The 22,260-nt window shown below is 49.8% G+C and overlaps 18 protein-coding genes across 18 annotated transcripts; 6 read left to right on the plus strand and 12 right to left on the minus strand.

Moving 5' to 3' along the window:
* Positions 1-464: 464 nt before the first annotated feature.
* On the minus strand, positions 465-3,494 carry OGAPHI_002382 (uncharacterized protein; the record flags this gene model as incomplete). Its single annotated transcript, XM_046203246.1, has 2 exons — positions 465-2,025; positions 2,143-3,494. 2 exons carry the CDS (start codon positions 3,492-3,494, stop codon positions 465-467), a joined length of 2,913 nt encoding a protein of 970 aa, XP_046063042.1.
* Positions 474-2,075, plus strand: OGAPHI_002383 (uncharacterized protein; the record flags this gene model as incomplete). The annotated part of the gene is made up of 1 exon (XM_046203247.1): positions 474-2,075. One exon carries the CDS (start codon positions 474-476, stop codon positions 2,073-2,075), a length of 1,602 nt encoding a protein of 533 aa, XP_046063043.1.
* OGAPHI_002384 (uncharacterized protein) lies at positions 2,644-9,375 on the plus strand (the record flags this gene model as incomplete). Its single annotated transcript, XM_046203248.1, has 4 exons — positions 2,644-3,011; positions 3,595-4,730; positions 5,157-7,200; positions 7,938-9,375. 4 exons carry the CDS (start codon positions 2,644-2,646, stop codon positions 9,373-9,375), a joined length of 4,986 nt encoding a protein of 1,661 aa, XP_046063044.1.
* Positions 5,057-5,677, minus strand: OGAPHI_002385 (uncharacterized protein; the record flags this gene model as incomplete). Its single annotated transcript, XM_046203249.1, has 1 exon — positions 5,057-5,677. One exon carries the CDS (start codon positions 5,675-5,677, stop codon positions 5,057-5,059), a length of 621 nt encoding a protein of 206 aa, XP_046063045.1.
* Positions 7,295-7,696, minus strand: OGAPHI_002386 (uncharacterized protein; the record flags this gene model as incomplete). Its single annotated transcript, XM_046203250.1, has 1 exon — positions 7,295-7,696. One exon carries the CDS (start codon positions 7,694-7,696, stop codon positions 7,295-7,297), a length of 402 nt encoding a protein of 133 aa, XP_046063046.1.
* OGAPHI_002387 (uncharacterized protein) lies at positions 8,883-9,185 on the minus strand (the record flags this gene model as incomplete). The annotated part of the gene is made up of 1 exon (XM_046203251.1): positions 8,883-9,185. One exon carries the CDS (start codon positions 9,183-9,185, stop codon positions 8,883-8,885), a length of 303 nt encoding a protein of 100 aa, XP_046063047.1.
* Positions 9,376-9,406: 31 nt separating the features above from the next.
* OGAPHI_002388 (uncharacterized protein) lies at positions 9,407-10,759 on the minus strand (the record flags this gene model as incomplete). Its single annotated transcript, XM_046203253.1, has 1 exon — positions 9,407-10,759. One exon carries the CDS (start codon positions 10,757-10,759, stop codon positions 9,407-9,409), a length of 1,353 nt encoding a protein of 450 aa, XP_046063048.1.
* An 80-nt stretch (positions 10,760-10,839) lies between these two features.
* On the minus strand, positions 10,840-11,679 carry OGAPHI_002389 (uncharacterized protein; the record flags this gene model as incomplete). The annotated part of the gene is made up of 1 exon (XM_046203254.1): positions 10,840-11,679. One exon carries the CDS (start codon positions 11,677-11,679, stop codon positions 10,840-10,842), a length of 840 nt encoding a protein of 279 aa, XP_046063049.1.
* A 148-nt stretch (positions 11,680-11,827) lies between these two features.
* On the plus strand, positions 11,828-13,228 carry OGAPHI_002390 (uncharacterized protein; the record flags this gene model as incomplete). The annotated part of the gene is made up of 2 exons (XM_046203255.1): positions 11,828-12,276; positions 12,592-13,228. The coding sequence occupies 2 exons, from the start codon at positions 11,828-11,830 to the stop codon at positions 13,226-13,228; spliced, it is 1,086 nt and encodes a 361-aa protein (XP_046063050.1).
* OGAPHI_002391 (uncharacterized protein) lies at positions 12,508-13,745 on the minus strand (the record flags this gene model as incomplete). The annotated part of the gene is made up of 2 exons (XM_046203256.1): positions 12,508-13,367; positions 13,493-13,745. 2 exons carry the CDS (start codon positions 13,743-13,745, stop codon positions 12,508-12,510), a joined length of 1,113 nt encoding a protein of 370 aa, XP_046063051.1.
* A 29-nt stretch (positions 13,746-13,774) lies between these two features.
* On the plus strand, positions 13,775-14,290 carry OGAPHI_002392 (uncharacterized protein; the record flags this gene model as incomplete). The annotated part of the gene is made up of 1 exon (XM_046203257.1): positions 13,775-14,290. The coding sequence occupies one exon, from the start codon at positions 13,775-13,777 to the stop codon at positions 14,288-14,290; it is 516 nt and encodes a 171-aa protein (XP_046063052.1).
* Positions 14,271-14,918, minus strand: OGAPHI_002393 (uncharacterized protein; the record flags this gene model as incomplete). The annotated part of the gene is made up of 1 exon (XM_046203258.1): positions 14,271-14,918. The coding sequence occupies one exon, from the start codon at positions 14,916-14,918 to the stop codon at positions 14,271-14,273; it is 648 nt and encodes a 215-aa protein (XP_046063053.1).
* Positions 14,919-14,989: 71 nt separating this feature from the next.
* On the minus strand, positions 14,990-16,048 carry OGAPHI_002394 (uncharacterized protein; the record flags this gene model as incomplete). Its single annotated transcript, XM_046203259.1, has 1 exon — positions 14,990-16,048. The coding sequence occupies one exon, from the start codon at positions 16,046-16,048 to the stop codon at positions 14,990-14,992; it is 1,059 nt and encodes a 352-aa protein (XP_046063054.1).
* On the plus strand, positions 15,761-18,263 carry OGAPHI_002395 (uncharacterized protein; the record flags this gene model as incomplete). The annotated part of the gene is made up of 3 exons (XM_046203260.1): positions 15,761-15,999; positions 16,934-17,429; positions 17,838-18,263. 3 exons carry the CDS (start codon positions 15,761-15,763, stop codon positions 18,261-18,263), a joined length of 1,161 nt encoding a protein of 386 aa, XP_046063055.1.
* On the minus strand, positions 16,170-17,819 carry OGAPHI_002396 (uncharacterized protein; the record flags this gene model as incomplete). Its single annotated transcript, XM_046203261.1, has 3 exons — positions 16,170-16,632; positions 16,915-17,479; positions 17,774-17,819. The coding sequence occupies 3 exons, from the start codon at positions 17,817-17,819 to the stop codon at positions 16,170-16,172; spliced, it is 1,074 nt and encodes a 357-aa protein (XP_046063056.1).
* Positions 17,856-19,073, minus strand: OGAPHI_002397 (uncharacterized protein; the record flags this gene model as incomplete). Its single annotated transcript, XM_046203262.1, has 1 exon — positions 17,856-19,073. One exon carries the CDS (start codon positions 19,071-19,073, stop codon positions 17,856-17,858), a length of 1,218 nt encoding a protein of 405 aa, XP_046063057.1.
* OGAPHI_002398 (uncharacterized protein) lies at positions 18,592-18,903 on the plus strand (the record flags this gene model as incomplete). The annotated part of the gene is made up of 1 exon (XM_046203265.1): positions 18,592-18,903. The coding sequence occupies one exon, from the start codon at positions 18,592-18,594 to the stop codon at positions 18,901-18,903; it is 312 nt and encodes a 103-aa protein (XP_046063058.1).
* Positions 19,074-19,529: 456 nt separating the features above from the next.
* Positions 19,530-22,046, minus strand: OGAPHI_002399 (uncharacterized protein; the record flags this gene model as incomplete). Its single annotated transcript, XM_046203266.1, has 1 exon — positions 19,530-22,046. The coding sequence occupies one exon, from the start codon at positions 22,044-22,046 to the stop codon at positions 19,530-19,532; it is 2,517 nt and encodes an 838-aa protein (XP_046063059.1).
* Positions 22,047-22,260: the final 214 nt, after the last annotated feature.

Raw genomic sequence — 22,260 nt, forward strand, 5'->3', positions numbered from 1 at the left:
GGATTGTCCTTTGTACGGCGAGAGAGAGCAGAATTTTCATCTGGTTGGGGGGAGGGTCACGTGACCTGATGGGTACCGGCACTGGTCGGCAGGAAATAGCGGTTTGGACCGACCGTGATTTTCCACACCCCCTATAACAGGTGTGGACGTTTCCGGTACGGAGTGGGACGGGGTGCGCATTTTTGTGTGAGGGACCTTTTACACTTTTCCACTCCGCCATTCCCGAACCGGAGTTGGCCAGTGTCGGACACCTAAATTTCGCGAAAATAGGCCCGCGTTGATTGGCCGACGCGGGCGTGTCTGCAAAGTGGCCGCACCCGCCACCTACACCCCCGAACAGCGTTTCGTGGCACAGGCCGCGTCCATTTCGGGCAGCCCGTCTTATTGTAGCACTTGTTGGATATATATCCACTCAGGTTCCACTAAAAAAAAGTCCGTGTACATTAAACAAGTCAACCTATTTTTTATCCACTATGTTGGCAGCTAGACGGGCCGTTCGCCTTAATCTCGCCACCACCAGAGCTTTCAGCTCTTCGGTTGTTGTTTCCTCTGCTCAACGGAAATCCTTGTTCCACAAGCTCTTCAAGATCCCATTCGATGTGGGTGCCATCGGTACCGTTTTGGCAACTACCTGGTTTGGTTTCTCCATCTACAGAGAGGCCAACCCAAAGAGCCAGAAGCCACAAACTGACTTGACCGCTGCCGGTATTGAGAAGAAGCACCTGGTTATTCTCGGAAGTGGTTGGGGTGCTGCATCCATGTTGAAGGACCTCGACACCAGCCTTTACAAGGTCACCATCATTTCTCCAAGAAGCTACTTCTTGTTCACTCCTCTGTTGCCATCTGCCCCTACCGGAACCATCGAGCCAAGATCGATTGTTGAGCCAATCAGATCGATTGCCAAGAGAACTCCTGCCGAAGTTACCTACTACGAAGCCGACGCTACTGACTTGGACTACTCCAACAACTCGTTGAAGATCAAGTTCCCAGACTCGTCTGCTGTTGAGAAGGAAGTTAAGTACGACTACTTGGTTGTTGCTGTTGGAGCTCAGCCATCCACTTTCAACATCCCAGGTGTTGCCGACTATGCTTGTTTCTTGAAGGAGTTGCCAGACGCCATCCAGGTCAGAAGAAAGATCTTGGAGTCTGTCGAGAAGGCTTCTTTGTTCCCTGAAGGAAGTGCCGAGAGAAAGAGACTGTTGCACTTTGTTGTTGTTGGTGGTGGTCCAACTGGTGTCGAATTTGCCGGTGAATTGAAGGACTACGTTGACGAGGACTTGAGCAAATGGATGCCGGAAATCGCCAAGGAAGTCAAGGTCACTTTGATCGAGGCTTTGCCAAACGTTTTGAACTCTTTCTCCAAGAGCCTGTGGACTTACGCTCAAAAGACTTTTGCTGAGAACGACATCCAGTTGCTCGTCAACACTGCCGTTAACAACGTTACCGACACTGTCATCACCGCTTCCACCAAGCAAAAGGACGGAAGCACCGAGAAGAAGGAGCTTCCATACGGTATGCTTGTCTGGGCCGGTGGTATCCGTCCTACTGACTTCACCACCGGTCTTTTCAAGAAGATTGAGGGTCAAGCCGGTGCTAGAAGAGGTCTTCTTGTGGATGAGAACCTCAAGGTCAAGGGTACTGAGAACGTTTACGCTGTTGGTGACTGTGCCTTCACCGGCCACCCACCAACCGGTCAAGTTGCTCACCAAGAGGGACACTACCTTGCTTCTACTTTCGCCAAGAGAGCTGCCATTGACGACTTGGAGGCTGAATTGGTCAGATCTTCCAACTCTGACGAAAAATCCAAGGTCCAGACCAGATTGGACGCTGCCTTGGCTGACATCAAGCCTTTCAAATACAACCACCTTGGTTCCCTTTCTTACGTGGGTGCTGAGAAGGCCGTTGCCGACTTGGTGTGGGGTACTTTCTCCTCCACCTCCACCGGTGGTGCTTTCACCTACTTGATCTGGAGATCCAGTTACATCGCCATGTGCATCTCTGCTAGAATGAGAGCTCTGGTTGCTGCTGATTGGTTGAAGGTGTCCTTGTTCGGTAGAGACTTGACCAAGGAGTGATTTAGTTAGCTCTTGGCTTGCAAATAGACTGACTATATTCAATGACAAAAATATCCAATGTATTTACAGATCTTCGTCGTCCGACTCGTAGCCCCACACGTACTGCTCGCTAATGGTTTCCATGTCGTTTTTCAAGTCCTGCCTGTCATCTCCGCGATAATACTTGGAAACTACCCCGGCCATTTCTTGGAACCACTTGCGTGGGGAATTTGTGACCCCCACAGAGCACAATGTGGGGGTGTCTTCTCGGAACTGCGCTGGGAAGCTGTCCAGTGCGCTGTTGAAGGGGATATCTGATTTGTACTCGATGCAGTGCTTAGACGAGGTGCCGGCCTCCACAAGGTGGGTGAACTCCACTTTCGTGGACCCCTTGTTGATGACCGACAGTGCAAAATGGTGCCGAGTTCGTGCGTCATTTCCGTACATCCGCACACAGTTGAAAACATGGGGTGTGCAGGTGAGATCGGAAACGATATTTTGACCCCCAGCCAGTGTCAAACCGTTCACAAAGTCCGACATCTGGAACGGTTTCTTCGTGCTAAACAGCCCGTTCACAAACTCGAACGGGATGCTCTGGAACGCTGACACCTCCCACAGAGACTCCTTGTCGACCCACTGCGGCAGCTCCGGGGCACTGTTGAGCGGGAAGAACAGCGACGAGTTCTGCACGAGCCCGACAATCGCCCTGATCCGGCTCAACAGCAGCGGGAAGTTGAGTCGCGCGTCGTCCTTCACCAACCCCCACGTCGAAACCGGTGTCTTGGCGTACTCGTCTCGGATATCCAGCAGTAACTGGTCGGAAAACCCACCCCACGCTGTATCGATTTCCGTCACCAAGTTCAGCCCACTCACCAGGTCGCACTTCTCCAAAGCGTACCTGAACGTTGTGTCGACAAAGTCGGTTTCCTTGTTGCCGTATTCTGCTGCTCCCACGTCGTAGCCCTCGAAATGGCGTTCCGGGTGCATTTTCAGGAACCCTGTCTGATTTTTGTAGTCGTACTGCCAATTGGACACGTTGAGCAGCGATTCCGGCTTGTACAGCACGCGCGAGAAGTCGGACCAGTACCTGACGGAATCCTGGTGGAGGACGTTGTTTGTTGGCTGTGCGTCGTCCAGAAGGTCCTGGTACCTGTTTCGGGCGACTTTAGGTTTAGCGATCACCTCGTACCCGGTGGGGTCGATGTTGAGGGATGTGTGTTTCTGTAACGCGCCGTAGCCGTTCTCGTACTCCCAGAGCACCGAGCGCGGGTAGAACGAGAAGCTGGTGCCCTGTCTGACGGGCTCCATGTGGACGGCTGGGTCTGTGGGGTTGTCTGCGAGCCGTGGCGCGAGATACAGCTTGTCCTCCTGGACGTTGTTGAAGTGGGTGACGATGTTGTTTGGGTGGGGCCCCACCGAAACAGTGACAATCTCGTGCATCGGAGTGATGTGAATATTTGAAAAGGTGCGGCTCAAAAAAATTAATCTGAAAATTTTCAGAATATATTCGCAGTGCCAATGGGGAACAATTCTTTGGAAGTAAGTATGCCATGGCAACCAAGAAAACTAACCGCCAGGATCGTTTGAAGGCACACGCGCACGCGTTTGACGGGCTGCTTTCGCTGATTCCGGCAAAGTACTATTTCGACGAGGAGACGTCCAATCAGTGGCAGCAGAAGAAGCAGACCAAGGGCCAGGCGAAGGAGAACAAGCGGGCGAAGCTGGATCCGGACGCAAGCAAGGACGTGAGTGCGCAGGCGGAGCAGGAGGCGAAGGCGGAGCACGCGAAGCCGGTTGTTTTGCCGGGGAAGCGTGTGGTTTCTGAGCCTGAGGCAGAGGAGCCAGAGAGCGAATCGGAGGAGGCTGTGACGGAGGAGCCCGAAGAGCTGCAGCTGGAGAATGCGACGATAGTGTTTGATGACGACGGGGACGGAAACGCGCTTCCTGAGCCGCCTGTTGCGCGCAAGAAGGAGCTGACTCCCGAGAAGCGGAAGGAAAAGGCCGAGAATCTGGCGCGGCTGCGGGCCAAGCTGGCCGAGAAGATCAACGTGCTGAAGGAGAAGCGTAAGGCGCCCGGCACAAAGAACTCGAACGTGACGTCGCGGGAGCAGATTCTCGAGGAGCGTCGCAAGAAGGAGGCTCTGAGGCGGCAGCAAAAGAAGGCCGCCAAGGAGGAACACAGCGACGAGGAGGACGACGAGGTGTCGAGCAGCGACAACGACGAGGTGGACGAGCAGGGCGACGTGGTGATGTACAATAATATCGAGTTCCACAGTGGCAGCAGAGCCACGTCGGACCTGAGCGGGGTGCGCAAGGTGGGGGGCAAGAAAGGCCCGGCCAACAACGACGTGCGTGCGCATTTGAGAAAGGCAGAGCAGGAGAAGGCGCGGCTGGCGTCGATGGACAAGGACAAGGCCCAGGAGGTGGAGGAGAAGCACCGGTGGAACAAGGCCCTGGCGAGCGTGCAGGGCGTGAAGGTGAAGGACGACGTGAAACTGTTGAAGAAGGCGCTGAAGCGCAAGGAGTCCAAGAAGCGCAAGAGTGAGCGGGAGTGGGGCGACAGAAAACAGTACGTTGCGGACCAGATCAAGGCGAAGCAGGACAGAAGAGAGGAGAATCTGCGGATCCGCCGCGAAAACAAGGGCAAGAACCGCAAGCATCAGACAAAGCAGCTGCGTACGTTCAAGGGAGCCGTGCGCGGGCCCAAGAGGGCTGGCTTCGAGGGCAAGATCAAGAGAAAGAGCTGAGCTGCTACCATTTTCCATCCCCAGCACATTTGCGTGCGCGTGCTAATTCTGGATGCGGCAACACGTAAACAAATATAACAGACAAAAAAAAAGTTAGACACTCTCTTGTTTCACTCGTGAGAAGTAGAAGGACCTTTGGCATTCGAGCAAGCATTGACTGCCGGTAACGAGCTTCTATTGATTGTTGAGCGTCTATTTGGCATATCAGGCAGCGACTTAAATAATTAGATTTGGCGCTTTACTTTGATATCTTGATCAACCATGTGGTAAGTATACAAAACACAGGTTCCCCCCGGAGACTAACGTTTCAGTGGTATTTTTGGTTACGCCAACTACAACGTGGGCAAATCCAGAGGTCAAATCATCGACACTCTGGTGGAAGGTCTTTCCAAATTGGAATATAGGGGATATGACTCGGCGGGAATTGGTATTGATGGAGAAAACGAGTTTGACGAGTCTTCTCCAGCCAAGGAGATTGCTATCTACAAGCAAGTCGGCAAGGTGGCCAATCTCAAGGACGAGATCAAGTCCCATAACTTGAACACGTCCGAGACTTTTGCAAACCACGTTGGTATTGCTCACACTAGATGGGCCACCCACGGAGGAGTCACCCAATTGAACTGCCATCCTCAGCCTTCCGACCCGAAAAACGAGTTCATCGTGGTCCATAATGGTATCATCACCAATTACAGAGAATTGAAGACCCTTTTGAAAAGTAAAGGCTATGTTTTCAATTCCGACACCGATACTGAAGTTATTGCCAAGCTGTTCAAATATTATTTCGACAAAGACAACGACTTGGAGTTCTATCAACTCGCGAAGGAAGTTCTGTACCAATTGCAAGGCTCCTACGGTTTGTTGGTGAAATCCATCCATTACCCAAATGAATTGGTGGCCACCAGAAAAGGTTCTCCATTGTTGATCGGTGTCAAGAGTGAACAAAAGCTCAAGGTCGACTTTGTCGACGTGGAGTTCATTTCTGACCCATCAACAGAGACCAGAGGCACCAACGGAAACAGCTACTCTAACTCTTACTTGACAGTTCCAACCACACACGAGATGGCATTGAGAAAGTCCGAATCCAGAGCCATTCTGCCGGACTACAACAAACCTATTGAATTCTTTGTTTCCTCGGACGCATCTTCGGTGATTGAGCACACAAAGAAGGTGCTGTTCTTGGAGGACGACGACATTGCTCACATTGACAACGGAGAGTTGCACATCCATAGAGCTGCCAAATCCGCAGGAATGTCCACCACCAGACCGGTGCATACTCTTGAGATGCAACTGGCCGAGATCATGAGAGGTGGATACGACCATTTCATGCTCAAGGAGATTTTCGAGCAGCCAGACTCTACTTTCAACACTATGAGAGGAAGATTGGACTTCAAGAACAAGAGCATCACCTTGGGTGGTATTAAAGAGTTTTTGACCAGTATAAGACGTTCAAGAAGATTCCAGATGATTGCCTGCGGAACTTCTTACCACTCCTGTTTGGCTGTGAGATCTTTGTTTGAGGAGTTGACCGAGGTGCCTGTTTCAGTCGATCTGGCCTCTGACTTTTTGGACAGATCTCCTCCGATCTTCAGAGACGACACATGTATATTTGTGTCTCAGTCAGGAGAAACTGCAGATTCTATGATGGCGTTGAAGATCTGTCGTGCTGCTGGAGCTTTGACTGTTGGAGTGGTGAACTCTGTTGGTTCGAGTATTTCTCGTGAGACCGATTGTGGTGTGCACATCAACGCAGGTCCAGAAATCGGAGTTGCATCCACCAAGGCTTACACTTCTCAATACATTGCGCTGGTGATGCTTGCTCTACAGATCTCGAACCATGTTGTGACCAACTCAGAGCGTCATCAAGAGATCATCAGAGGACTAGAGGAGATCCCATCACAGATCGAGAAGGTGTTGCAGCAGAAGAATTTCATCAAGGATGTTTCTAACAAGTACTTGCATGGAAAGGAGTCGATCCTGGTTGTGGGCCGCGGATACCAGTATGCTTCTGCATTGGAAGGTGCATTGAAGATCAAAGAGATTTCGTACATTCATTCTGAGGGAATTCAAGCTGGAGAGTTGAAGCACGGAGTGCTGGCGTTGGTTGACGAAAAGCTGCCGATTGTGGCGTTTGCTACCCAGGACGCGTTCTCCGCCAAGATGAACTCTGCGGTGCAGCAGATAACAGCACGTGATGGCCACCCGATCATCATTGCGACCGAGGGTGATACACTAATAGAACATTCCAAGGCATCTGCGGTGATTGAGGTTCCCAAGTCCGTTGACTGTTTGCAAGGTCTGTTGAACATTATTCCTTTGCAGCTGATGAGTTACTATCTGTCTGTTGCAGCCGGAAACAACCCTGATCGGCCAAGAAATCTTGCTAAGTCAGTCACTGTTGAGTAATTAGCCAGGGCTCCAAAAATCTGCTCTTTTTTTCTATACGGTTTTGTATAGGTCTTAGTCTTAATATATACCCATGCAATAAATCGTGGTTCAGGGTTCGGAGTCTGCTATGCTTTCGAACATTGAGCTTTCGCAAAAGTCAAACTCTTCTTCTTGTTCGGGTTTTGAAAAAGCGTCTGCTATTTCCCAATAAGGAGAAGAAGGGTAGAAGTATTCGGACGAGGGTTTTGTATCTTCTTCTGATTGGAGCATCATGTTACTGCTTTTGGACGACGCAAACACTGCCATTTCGAATTTCGACGATTTGGTGATGGATTCCAGCAGATCCGCCGTGAACGGCACGGGGTTTTCCAAAGAGGGAGTTTTTTTCGGTTTCATGAACGTTTCCAGCTTGAGCACGGGCTGATCTGGGAGATCTGATTGGCCGGCAAAGTACAGTCGTGCGACTCTTTGCGAGATGCCGTTTTTCTGGACAAATTCGTTGAAATCCATCAAATTCCAACGTATCCCTCTTTTCGCGTGTTTGCCCTTTTTAGTGTCTATCTTTATGCAGTTAATGTTTTTTTTTTTTTCAGTGGCTCCTACAAAATTTTCAGGTCACGTGAAAGCACACAAAGACATCTCTTGCTACCACCAGACAAACAGTTTTAATTATCAATTCTTTTGCCCTGATGAACCGAGGAGCTGTTTCTTTGCGCCTGGTGAGAAATTTCTCGCGGTCGATTGTGGCCAGAAAGCCGCGGCCCACCGCCACACGTGCGGCGTCGATTTCGGCCCATACTTCCAGAGCATCAAATCCCCAACTTTCATTCCCCTGTCTTGAGAAGTTGGAGCAGCGGTCGCAGTCTTTGGTCGAAAACGGACCTGAGCCGGCCTATTCCAAGGTCACCGAGGACAAGGCGGAGATTTTCCGTTCTTACGAGCCTATTTTCCTTGATTACGGAGGTTTTCTACCCCAGTTCCAAGTTGCTTATGAGACTTGGGGAACGCTCAACAAGGACCGTTCGAACGCCATTTTGTTGCAGACCGGACTGTCTTCCTCCTCACACGCCCATTCCACCGAAAAAAACCCGTCCAAGGGCTGGTGGGAGAACTTTATTGGTCCCGGCAAGTATCTTGACACCGATAAATACTTTATTGTGTGCACCAACGTGATTGGCGGCTGTTTTGGATCCACGGGTCCGTCGTCAATCGACCCGGCCGACGGCCAGGTCTACGCCACGCGGTTCCCTATCCTGTCGATCAACGACATGGTGAGAGCCCAACACCGTCTGGTCAAGGACCATTTGGAGATCGATAAGCTGTTGGCCGTGATGGGCTCGTCCATGGGCGGAATGCAGTGTCTTGCGTACGCCCACGAGTTCACCGACGAGGTCGACAAGGTGATCAGCATCTCTGGTTGTGCCAGATCGCACCCGTACTCCATCGCCATGAGACACTGTCAAAGACAAGTGTTGATGACCGATCCAAACTGGAATAAAGGCTACTACTACGGGTCTTTGCCGCCACACACGGGAATGAAGCTTGCCAGAGAAATCGCCACCATCACATACCGGTCTGGTCCCGAGTGGGAGTCGCGGTTCGGCGTCGAGAGGTCAGACCCTTCCAAACAGCCTGCTCTGTGTCCGGACTTTTTGATCGAGACGTATTTGGACCACGCGGGAGAGAAATGGTGTCTTCAATACGATCCGAACTCGTTCCTGTACATCTCCAAGGCCATGGACCTGTTCGACATGGGTCTGGCTTCCAGATCAAAGGCATACAAGAGCCGGTTGCAAACCCAGGCTAAGTATAATGGCGAGGTTGTTCCTGACGAGGAGCTCGAGTACAAGCCGTTGAACCAGTGCAGTTTTGACGAGCCTATCAAGGAGAACAAGCGGACAAGAAGACTGACCCCCGAGGAGTCGTCGCGCGATCTGATGCTTGGACTCTCCAAGTTGTCGAAGAAACAGGTCCTGGTGATAGGTGTCGAGTCCGACATCCTGTTTCCGGCCTGGCAACAGCGCGAAATGGCCGACCTGCTCAGACAGGGAGCCATCGAGACCGGCGGAGACGCTACCAACATCCACCACGTCGAGCTGGCCAAAGAGGACAGCTATTACGGCCACGACACGTTCCTGCTTGCTCTGGACCACATTGGCCAGCCGGTGAGCGAGTTTTTGAAAAAATAGATTAATGAAGATACGATCGTCATCCTATGTACTATTCATCTTCCACCTCCAGTAGCAGCGACGCGTTCTTTAGCCCGGCGGCCTCGATCGTGGTGTCCAGCTTGTCCAGCAGGTTTTCTCTTTGCATGGCCAGATGGAACTTTTTGTCGCCAACGTCAAACGCAAACTTGGCGTACTGAAACACCCGCAACACCGGGTCCTCCAGCGCAAACTTCTTCACCACACGCTTGCCGTCTCCAGACCGGATCTGGATCCGTGTCACTGCTGTTCCTTCGGGGTCTGGAACGTCCACGGCCTCGATGACCGGCTCGTCGCTCTCGAGCTCGATAGGGCGGTCTTTCGTTCCCTCGCCGTCCACAATGTCCACGCTGTCCTGTTGCACCGCAGCAGAAGGGTCCAGCGAGTGTGACTTGGCCATCTCGATCAGCTGTTCCTCGCTCATGCTGTTCACGTCTGGCTTCACCGAGTGCTGCACCATAGGGTTCTTTTTATCCTTGTCGAGCGAAAACCGATCCATAAAATCCACCACCTGCTCCACCCACTTGTTGATGTCCGGAACACCGCTCCACATCTTGAGTCGCTCGCCTGTGATCGGATCCAAGATGGCCAAATGAGGATACTCGGAAAATGGATACATGTTGATGTAATACTCTCCATTCGGCGAGTCGTGGTGGTATTGCAAAAAGACAAAGTTCTCCCTCACAATCTCCTTGATCTCCTGGTTAGACCAGAAGTCTCTGTTCAAACACTGGCACCGGAAATCGGTCATGTCCTGGATATTCACCAGGATCCATTTTTTCTCCTGTCTTGCCACCAATTTGGCTCCGTCCAGGTCCAGCTTCTGTACAATGTCCCAGGGAGGCCGGAAAATGTTGGCCAGACGTCGCTGGGTGCTTGTGCGGAAATCTCGCCGTCTTCTTGCTCTTCTGTTATTTTGCTGTCTAATAGGCTCTCCGTCCTCATCCAACATCTGGAAATCGTCCGAATCTTCGTCCGAGTCCTCGTCGTCCATATCAATCACATCCACGCCGTCTTCTTCGTCCTCGCCCTCCAATTGGTTGAAAATACCAACCTGGGTCCGCCCAAACATGCCTCTTTGCGGATCAACTCTCATGTAATCAGACACCAATTGATCGTGAACAGGCTGGATCGGCATTCTAATATCTTCCTGCTCCTGCTGTGGCTCCTGGTACATCTCCTGCTGTAACCTACCGGCCAGCTCTGCGTCGTTCGATGATTCCCGCGTACCTATTCCAGATCCATGCTCAAAAAAAAGACTCACCGCCGTGTCCAGGTCGCCGCCAGACATGTCCAGAAACGTCTTGGCCACATCGACGTCGTCCGTGCTGGTGATCTCCAAAAACGTCGGGATCAGCTCGTCCATTGGTGAAGGGCAAATATTTATTATGTATATTTACTAACACAGTAGGGAAATCGATATTCTTTTTCTCTAAGATTACATAATCACTGGTTATCGTCGCCGTAGAAGTGTGCTATTTCGGCCAGGTTGACCAGAGACGAGGGCGGTTTTTTGCGCGACCGCAGCTCGTTCTCTGTGCTGCTTGGCTGGTCCGGGTCGTTGGGGAAAAACTTCGAGTTTAGCTCGTCCAGGTTCGTTCGGATTTGCTGCTGCAAAGCGTCTCTGTTTTCCAGCAAAGCGGCGTGGTACTGGCTGTGCACGATCTCCTTGTTGATGTCGGTCTCCTTGTTGATGGTGGCGAGCTTGTGGGCGGCAAAGGCCCGTATTTCGTCGAGGATGCGTTTTTTTTCGGTGTAACTGGTTGCAAAGTACGGGTAGAACAGATCGAGATCCAATGCGGGCACTTGCACGCCGCGCTGGTCACCGAAATTGTCCGCCGTGGTGGAGTCGAGCTGCTGTTTTGTGGCTGCGAACTCGTCTTTGGTGGAAGCTATGGCCCGGTCGATTTTTTCCACCATCTCGTCGATATTTGCTATTCGGGCGTCCACAAACTGGTGTGCCAAGCGTTCGTACTCCTCGGCAACCTGCGACTTCAAATCCCTCATATCTTGCTCGTCCAGGTCCGCCAAGTTTATAGTTCCGTTTTCCAGCTGGGCGTGGAGATCTGTGCTTTGTAGCTTTTCCGGGAGGTTTTGTGCAAACAGCGGGTGTATTTGTGACTCTGGCTCTACTTTGATCGATCCAACGTCGGATTCTATCACTTGTTGCGAAGTTTGCGGGTTTTCAATAGACATGTCATATTCCTTGTGTTTTTCACGGAGCAACCGCAGCAGCTCGGCACGTTCTGTGCCCGTGCCCATAACGTAGCTCATAAACTGGTCCATATATTGTTGTCAATTTGTGCTTCAACTATGGCGCAATTTGCAAACTGTCCGGCTTCAATAACTAAAAGAACTCACGGCCCTTGAAACCAGCTCCAATCTAACTTTTTGCCGGCTACTTATTTTATTTTTAATTATTTTCCCAGCTCAAATGGCCATCAAATATTTGATCCTTCTATCGAAACAGGGGAAGGTGCGGCTTTCCAAATGGTACATAGCCGTCAGTCAGAAGGAGAAACAGCGGATTATCCGTGAATTGACCGCCATCATCCCGCTCCGCAAACCGAAAATGTGCAATGTGCTGGAACACAAGGACTCGAAACTCATATACCGCAGATACGCAAGCTTGTTCTTCATCGCGTGCGTGGAAAACGACGATAACGAGCTGATCACGCTCGATCTGATCCAGCGCTACGTCGAAATCATGGACAAAACTTACGGCAGCGTGTGCGAGCTCGATATCATCTTTAACTTCCAGGTGGCGTATCACGTGATCGACGAGCTCGTGATCGACGGCGTCATTCAGGAGAGCAGTGCGGTGGAGGTTCTGAAGCGCGTAAGTCGCCAGGACCAGGAGGAGATCGGCGAGCAGGTCGAGAGGTAAGTTTATTCGAACGGTTTGGTACTAACAGTCGCAGTCTTTATGTGTAAGGTAGCAGCTTTGTAGGACGAGAATAGAGATGTGTTTTTGAGTAAGTTTGCTGGTGCAGAGATGTGTTTGTACTTTCTAAATGGTTTCCAACCCACGCGTTATGTGCCCGCTCTTGTTCTGACCAACGAAATTCAGCCAAATTTTTCTAAACATCTACCGAAAACACCATGTTGGCAAGACTAGCAGTTAGAGGTAAGTAAAATAAGCGCCCCATTGACTAACCGCCCAGCTTCCGCAAGACCAATGACCACCCTCGGCCACAGAGCCGTCGGCATTAGATGTCTGTCGACGCCTGTTGACCCTAAATCCAAGGCCAACTCGTTGATCGACTCGCTCCCAGGTAACTCATTCCTTTCCAAGACCGGAATCCTGGCCACCACTGCCGCCGCTTCTGTGTACGCCATTTCCTCTGAGCTGTATGTTGTCAACGACGAGTCCATTTTGTTGGTGACATTTCTTGGATTTGTTGCACTTATTTCCAAGGTTGTTGCTCCATTGTACGGAGAGATGGCCAAGAACCAGATCGACAGTGTTGTTGGAATCTTGAACAAGGCCAGATCCGAGCACGTTGATGCTGTCAAGAGCAGAATTGACCAAGTTTCCAGCCTCAAGGACGTGGTTTCCACCACCAAGGCTCTTTTCGAGATGTCCAAGGAGACTGCTGCTTTGGAGGCCGAGGCTTTCGAGCTCAAGCAGAAGGTTGCTGTTGCCTCTGAGGCCAAGTCTGTCTTGGACTCGTGGGTCAGATACGAGGCCCAGGTTAGACAACACGAGCAAGAACAATTGGCTTCCACCGTTATTTCCAAGGTGCAAGCCGAGCTGCAAAACTCCAAGTTCCAGGACAAGGTTCTTACCCAGGCTGTTGACGAGGTCGAGAAGCTTTTCGCCAAGGAGAAATAAGTAGATTCATGAATGCCAGTCGTATATAATGCGTCTGAATGGAAACAATTAGAAATATACAAAGAGTGTAGCGTAGCTATTTGCGGAGCACCGTGGGCACCAACTGTGTGCGTTTTTCCTGCGATTGGTAAGCCCCGACCTGATGGATCTTCCAGAACTTTGGTCTTGCGGCTGATGGTAGCGGGACTTTTAGCTGGACGTTTTTCGGGATGATAAGCGAGTTGGTTGCAGCTTTTTGTTCATAGCCTCCAATTGGCGTTATACCTGCTGGGTTGAGTTCTTCATCGTAGAAGAGCGAGTTTTTAAACAATTTGATTGTGCGTTGTGGCTGTTGCGGCACCTCTTTGGTCTCAGCCGCTTTCCATAAGGCCAGGTCTGCACGCAGTTTATCAAGGTACTTGCGGTCGGTGATGGTCTTGTTTGTTCTGGCGTCTATGTTCTTGATACGCCGTTCCAGACTTGCCGGCTGACCGTACCGCTCGGCCAGTTCCTGCACTTTTGACGGTTTCTTTGCCATTAAATAATTTGAATAATTTTTATTTGGCCATGTCTCTCAACTTTGACGACGTTCCGGTGCAGAAACTCGAGCAACTGCGGCCGCGGCTCACCCAGCTGACACACTCGCTGCGTAAGCTGGAGGACTCGATGGCAGCCAACCCTACGCTGCCCAATTGGTCGAATCTCCAGAACCAGTACAACGTGATACTGTCGCAACTGACCTCGTTCAGCAAGACCATGGACCTCAACAAGGCCGTTCTCAAACACACAAACGCATATCCAAACACCGAGTTCGATACCACGCAGTTCGAAGGTCTGTTGACCACGCTGTTGCGGAAAAAACACCTGCCCGAGGTGGAAGAGTGGATCTCCACCAATAGGACCGACGTTTCCCAGCAGGACCTGGACAACGACGACGCTGTGGCACATGAGTACCTTCAGCTGACGGACCAGCTGCTTGAGGAGTTTGTTTTCGATGACGACACCCCGCTGGTGTCTGCAGAAAAGTCCGAGGCCCAGGGCGTGGACGTGTACAAGTACATGTTCAATGGGGCGGCGAAGTGAGCGTGTTGGCTTTCTTTCGGCCAGATTCTTCGTCCTGTGCTGCTCTCCGTTTGCGGTTGGTGACGATCGTGTCGCGTTTGCGGTCGAGCTCCTGGCGCAATCTTCTAAATGAGCTACGATAATTTATTCCGTTGTGGATGAGATCTCCTTTTAGTAGCAAATTGCAGTGTTCTGGGCTGTGACGCGGGTCGTCTGCGGCAAGCGGGAACTCTGTCCACTTGATAGCAAACGGCGTGGCAAAGCTGTTGTAGTGTTTCTTGTTCTTCAGTCTGTTGGAGCACAGATCGTCTGTCATGACGTGAATGTGGAGATTGGCCAAGGACGGCACCGAATGGCAGCAAACTATAATGTTCTGTTTCGAAATGGGCGTCTCGTAGCTGGCAGACCATTTGGAAAGTACCATTTCGCTCGCTTTGTCAACATATTTCTGTATTTTCGCAATAAACTGCTCGTCTTTAAAAGCTTCCTGGGGTGTCTTTGAGGTGTTCTCCTTTGGGATAATTAAATAGTGAACCAGCGACTTGGGATACATATCCTCGATTATCAACACGTTCTCGTCCTCGAACAATAATCCGGGACACGATTGAGGATCTTTCAGGTATTTGGCAAACACATATCTAAAAGACATGGTATAATTAAATATTTCAAACAATTAATCGTAAAGGCCATTCTATACAGGCCAATATATTTCTATTTACATCACAATTTCGATAGCAGGTTCGTAAACAACTCCCAGGTTCCAAACATGATCATGCTGTTGGGCACGGTCCGCATCAGATGCGGAGTCAGACCGCCATACATGGAAGCCAGACCTTCCTCTTTGATCACGAGCTTGAAACACTGGATCAGCCCTGTATATTTGGGCTTGCCGCCCTCGGTGGGCGCCTGTCTCAAACGGGTACGAACAACCTCGTGCGGATACGTGATCAAACTGGCCACGAATTTGGCCAACCCTGCAGAGCCGGATCTGGCAAACCAGTCACCCAGCTCGCTGGTCTGTTTCCCTTCTCTTTCGAGTCTTTGCGACCGCGCGTTGATCAGAAACTTCATCTGCTCGTACAGAACCCATTGCAAAGTGCTCTCGACCGATCCCAGATAAGAAGCTGTCAAACCTCTGTACAGAGCCAGCACTCCCTCGTTCTTGACGATCTTCGAAACACAGTCGAACGAGTTCTTGTACGCCTTGGTAGTCATGCGGTCGAGCTGTAGCCGCGTCTTGACAAGCCAAATCGGGTTCGTGGCCGTGCTGGTTACAAACCCAGCAGAAACTCCAGCTAACAAATGCACCAATGAATTTTCCTGGCCATCGAACGCAACGTCACGAATGACGTCTTTGGAGTAGCCGTATGTGAAGAAGTTTATCGATCTGGCGGGTATCACACCCACAAGGTTGGGCCCCAATCCTTTAAACAAGGCCCGTGGTCCTTCCACTGTGTAGACGTTTTTCAGGATCAATAGCGTCTCTTTAAAATGCAAAGCGGCTCCGCTCACAACACCCCCATGACGAGCACCGCTCTTGTACGTGTCGCGGAACACACTCGACTGGAGTCTGGTCTTGACCACGTCAAACGGCGAGGTGAAAACGGCTCCACACATGCCCCCAAGACCGCCGGCCACGAAATGGACCCACGGCTGGACTTTTTGCGGCTCTTTCAACTGATCTGCGGCCTCGTTCCGCACAGACGACGTCTCGTCGCTCGCAAGATATGGTACGCTCTCCTCGACCTCCTTCTCTAACTGTACTATCTTCTTGTTCATAAGACAGATAATTTTTTTTATGAAAAGATGCACAGCCAAGTTATACCTGGGAAAAGCTGGACAAGCAGTGTTAAACTATAAGAGAAAAGTTACTTGATTCACTCTACTATTCCATTACTCACTAAATGTAGGTCTCGTAGGCAATTGGAGCAAGGTTGGTTGGGACACCAGCAACAACCTTGGAAGGTCTTGGAGCAGCTGGGAGTCTCTTAAGCAACGATGGCTCACCAGAGGCCTTAGCAGCAGCCTTCTTAGCAGCGTTCTCCTTAACTCTGTTCAAGAACTCTTGTCTGCACTTGGAGTGCTTAACGTGCTCGATTCTGATGTTGAGTCTCTTCTCGATGTATCTGTTTCCAACAATCTTGTTAACAATCACACCAACGGACGACTTGGTGACGTTGTAGATGATACCGGTTTTTCCGTGGTAGTATTTGAATGGCATACCCTGTTGGATCGATCCGTTAACCTTGATATCAACAATATCGCCGACCTTGTATGTCTTGAGGTACACGGACAAAGGAAGCGCTCCGTGCTGTTTGAAGTCACGACTGAACGCGTAACGAGTTCTGGATCTCAAACCATGACTGTATGTTAGTTGACTGAGCAAAGCGCACCGTCTAGTGCGCTGTTCTGGCACTTACCTTTTACCCATCTTGAATTAATTAGAGTGATAATTGTATGTGGATTTAAAATTTTTCATATTCCAGTCGGTGTAGAGATTTCTGGCGGGGGAGGCCAAGATCCCGCGCAGCCCAGTGAGAGATCACGTGATGAAACAACAACCAGTAGCTAAACTATTCAAACCAACACCACCGCACTACTTGAACAACTATCTGCTAATCTGGGTTTTGGATTAATCTACTTACTCTTCGTCTTCCTCCTCAGCGTCACCACCGGCAGCGGAAGCCTGGGACTTTCTCTTGTTTCTACCTGGTCTTCCACCACCGTATGGGGAAGTTGGTGCGAAATCAATGTGCTTTTGAGAGTCCAATCTCACCATGAAAGATGGGATGTTGACGATCTGCTTACCAACGGCAATGTGTCTTTGGGTGATCAAGATTCTGGCGTGGTGGATGGACTTGGCAAGACCAAGCTTGAAAACTTGGGTTTGCAATCTTCTCTCAAGGAAATCCTCAATCTTCAAGGACAAAACGTAATCCAACTTCATTCTGTCTTCTGGCAAGATACCGACTCTGACCAATCTTCTGATCAAGGCGTTACCTTCGAAAAGTCTCTTAGGGTCCTTCTCGTCTCTGGTCAACAAGTCTCTGGCGGCTCTTCTGATCTTGGACAATTGGAAACCAATTCTATAGATTTCGTGCTTGTTCTTCAAACCGTATTCACCGGCGAGTTTAAGCTCGGCGTCCAATCTAGCGGACTCGTATGGTCTCTTTGGGACCGAGTAGGTCTTGGAGTATGTTCTTGGAGCTCCTACACTTGTTAGAAAAGCATGGGGACGGGACTACGCTACTTCAAATACATCTTCGAGAGCCAGGCCTGGATGGCCGGTTCTTGCACTGAAGTGTCGGGGGTTCAGTGCAAGGGTCTCATAGAGTGTTTGGAAGAGCTGAGGTCCCGAAACCTCGATTGGTATTACCAATCCTGGTGGTTGTACTTACTTGGCATGGTTTTCAGTGAAGAATATTTTTTCGTGAAAAATTATTCTCAAAACTCGCCGGCGCGGGTTGTGCTGGTCACGTGCAAGTCACGTGGACGTTTATTTACCACTAGCGTATCCCGGTTGCAACTCATGACAGGCTACTGTGTTCATATTCCCATTTTACCTTAGTCTACCTACGTTCGTATTCTAATCGGTTCTTTGTCTTTTGGAGCCGCTCGCCACGGTGACGTCCGAGTGGTACTGTTTGATGATAGAGTCCACATCCTCGATGTTGAGCGGTCTCACATCACCCATCTGCTTGATCTTGTTGGTGACCTCCTTGACCTGGTCGTCAGACAGGTTGAGGTTCAGCTGCTCGACTCTGCTCTTGATAGCGTTCCATCCCGTCAGTCTGTTGGCAAAGTGGATGTATCTGGAGAGTCCGAAATCTTCAGGATTCAAGATCTCGTAGGTGGATGGGTTGGCCAGGATAGCCTTGGCGTGAATACCGGCCTTGTGGGTGAAGGCGCAGAAACCGGTGATTGGGTTGTTGAACGGAATGTTCACCTGGACAATGTCGGCCACCAAGTTCTCCAAGTCGCGGATCTTGTGTAGCTTATATTTGGACTTGACGTAATCAGGATCGGCAACGATCATTCTGGCCATGAACCCTCCAAGAGGCACAATACCGTTTCTCTCGCCGATTCCCAACACACACGTGTCGATGTACTTGGCTCCGGCCTCAAGAGCGGTGTAGGCGTTGGCAATAGCACAGCCCGTGTCGTTGTGGAAGTGAGTCTCAATGTCACATGAAACCACAGACTTGATCGTTCTGATCAACTCGTAAACCTGTCTTGGGTTGGCTCCTCCAACAGTGTCTGCTATTCCGATTCTATTCACGCCGATTTTGTCCACTGTGCTGTAGATGTTGAGCAAATCAACAATGTCTGATCTGAACGAATCTTCGGTACTGAATCGCACCTCAAGACCTTTACTCTTGACAAACTCGATCACCTCGATCGCCGACTTGGTGATATACGACATGTCCTTACCGTGCGAATGCTGTCTCAAGAAACTGGAGGTTCCGATGAAGATATTCACTCCGTCAACGCCTGTTTCCACGGCCACTTTGGCGTCGTGCATGTGGCATCTAATATGCGTAAGAATCTTGGACGTTTTCAATCCCAATTTGCAAATGGCTTCCACCTCCTCGCGCGCTTGTTCAGAAGCAACAGGCGATGTCAATTCGATGTAATCCACTCCAAAGTCGTCCAACGCTTTAGCAATCTGTAATTTCATCTCGAGAGTGAAGAACGAGTTGGCAAACTGCTCTCCCTCACGCAAAGTCGAATCAATGATCTCGAATTTCGACACATTCGACAAATAGTCGCTCGGATTTGGGCCGTATGGGTTGGTCTGTGTCATGTTGTTTTGAAAATTAAATCTCTAGACTAACCTTATATATCTTAAAAATTTTTCACCGATAAATGACTAACCGGGGGAGGAACGGGATTTTTAGCGCATAAACGCAACCAAAGATTTTCGCCGCAGCGTCGCCAAATTTGTCAGATATCTGACTCACCGGGGCTAGCCAATCGCAGAACGTTGAAATCACCATCGTTGCAAAGTGGACTTCCTCATACTGGATTGGCCCACCTCCCCTTCTTGTGTTAAACGCCTCCTTTGCCTTGCCCATCCCTGCGCCGGTACCGTTCCGCTATCTTATCGGGGGTCCCGAATAGCGATGTGAGCATGTGCGTGTTAAACTTTGATGTGAACAAGTCGTTTGGTCTAGTGGTTACGACGTCCCCTTCACACGGGGAAGGTCGCGAGTTCGAACCTCGTATCGACTACTTCGCAATTTTTTTTTCTTAAATTCGTCTATTTTTTCAAGTCACGCAGACTCGTGCACAGCGCGCGACTCAGGTTTCTACACATCACCGTCTCATCTACGTTATCCTGGAAAGTCGTCAGGTTTGTCACCAGAAACGTGGCCAGTCGACAAACAGGAAACGTGTCGGGCACCTTATTTAGCAGCTTAACAAACTTGTCCATCTTGGCTACCCAATTGGACTCGTTGTCCAGGTCCTGGAAAACGTTGTTTGTACTCAGAAACTGCTCAATCAGCTCCGGTCGGTTCATCTCCAAGTATCTCCCAAAAACCATCATTTGTAGGGCGTCGCAGGTCGTTGTAGACGGGAAGTCTATGTCCTGCTCCTGTTTGTCACCAGCAAGATGTAGAGACGAAGCGAACGCTTCAGACGACTTAAAATCCTCTAATTGCAGAAACAGCGTGATAACTTCCTCGTAATGGCGCAGTTTGTACTCCAATGCTATCACAAGCAGCGGATATTGCAATTTGTCCAGCAATTGGTGGCATTTCTTCACCACGTTTTGGTGATCCAGTATGGACATTGTATCTTTGTTGATCTGCAGCAAGTAGTGGTAAATTTGGTTGTGTAAGTGGAGGGTTGGATCTTGGCCGCGTTTCTGCTCCAATTCGAGGTACTCATCAAACGTCAATTTGGGAATTGGTAGCTGTGAGTAACTGGAAATTAATGTGTCCATTTTGGGAGCCGCAACAAGCTCGTTCACCTGACACAGGATCAGATCGCCCAAAAACTGTTTCTCTCCTTTTTTCGTCACCATGTAGCTCAGATAGTCTTTTTTCTGGTCTCCATCGAGTAATTGTAGGATCTTGGCGTCGTTAAAATTGTGGTGTTGCAACTTGGAGTCCATGAAAAGTTTCAGAGCGTATTCTGGATGGGTCTCCAACAGCCATTCTCCATACGTGCGGATCAGTTGTTGGTCACAGCCAAGCAGATACTTGATCATCTCATCCAGTGGATCTTCCTCCTTGAATCTGGCATCATTTAACTCGCCAATAATTAGTTTTTTCCAATAGTACAGGAACTGGCTCTGGTTGCCGAGTTTATCGTAGAACTTGGCAAGATAAAAGTAGTTCTTGGTGCTCAGTAGCAGCTCAATAATCTCGTTTTGACAGAACTTGATGTCTGCCAAAAACGGCACAAAGTCGTCTGTGTCTAGCTTTTGTCGTGCCGAGTAAAGCTCGATGCTTTTCAAAACGCTCTGGTCTGTGATTTCAGACACAAATGTGCTCAAATACAGCGCCAAGAACTCGGAATTGGCCGATGCAAGCTCTTTTGTTGCTCTTATTGCATCCAGTTCGTCCACAAGTCCCTTGAAGATCCAGACAGACCCGAAAATCTCTTCTTTGGAAACATTCAGCGCATAAAGCAAAATTCTCGGATCAAGCTGTTTGATGAAGCCACCCCAGATATCAAAGCACTGGTCGAGCAAACTAAACTTGAGACTAAGAAGTCCCAATAAGTGAAGAATGAAAAGTTTCTCTGTTTCGTCTCGCAACTGTGGGTTTCTGTACTCGTCCCAAATCTCGTCAAACACCTCCAAACTGGTCTCCCGCGTAGCAAAAAAGTATATATCAAGCAAGCGCGATGGTTTGGCCAGCAATTGGAACAATTGAATACTCTTCCCATTCTGTTCGTACACAACAAGCGATGAGACAACGTTGTAATGTTGGTCCGATTCCTCGGCAATTTTCTGGACCTCTTCGGGCGTGGACTGATATATTAGTGGAGTTTTCTCCAAGAGACCTTTTAATTTCTCGTCTTCGGCTTTGAACAGATGGCTAACGCCCTGAACCTTCACCTCTGACGTGAACTTGACCTCCTGTACCAGTTTCTGGTCGTGAATGGAATATATGCGCACTAAAGAGCCAAAAGATCCAATCAAGTAAGGGTAATCTATCTCCACAGAGTTCGGGTACTCTGGCCACGGGAACGTTCCTCTAGTGATCTCACCGGCTGAGTCCACCACCATTCCCATTGCTGGACCTTCAGCTGTACCACATGCCAACAGAAACTCTTTGGACCCAAACGGCACAATTATGGGGCTTGTCTGGTTAGACGGGAACAACGGGATTTTCTGGCCCTGATCCAAGTCTATAAGATCGTAATTTGTCTGTGTGCCAACGGCAGCTAGATTTCCACGATGTATTCCATGCAATGTGTCGGGATAATTGATATCTTTCACCAATTTAATGCTATCGTCAAAAACTCGAATCAACCGAATGCTTTTCGAGGTGAACACTGTGACACTGGCAAACAGCCGGCCTTCAACGTGGCCCACGGCTCCTGTATAATTTTCTGCCTTGGAGTCGAGTTTCAGCTCGTCGTAGTCCACACGAACGTCGTGAACGTCCTTGATCCGTCCAATGTTTGCCGGAGATAGCTCAGGAAGAATATATGCTTTGACGGTGCCTGCACTGAGTACAAGCATCTTCGAAACCTGGGGAAGAAGCAATATTCGGTCGATGGGTTTATTTTTCGACCCAAACTGCTGTCTCGAGACCGCCATGTACCCTGTCTCGTCGTCTATTCGGTACATGTGTATCAGTTCTCCAGCACTAGTCCCCACATATAGATTGAGATCATAGGTCTCAATTGAAGAGATATGAGATAGCCGGGGATCTTCATCGAAAGATTCTAGTGGAACATCATTAACAAGCTCTTTTAGAGAGTATGGCGAGTTCAATTTTGACATCCAGTCCTGGACTTTGAATATTCCTCTT

This window comes from Ogataea philodendri, assembly GCF_020536065.1.
Source record: "Ogataea philodendri strain CBS6075 chromosome Unknown scaffold1, whole genome shotgun sequence".
NCBI lineage: Eukaryota > Fungi > Ascomycota > Pichiomycetes > Pichiales > Pichiaceae > Ogataea > Ogataea philodendri.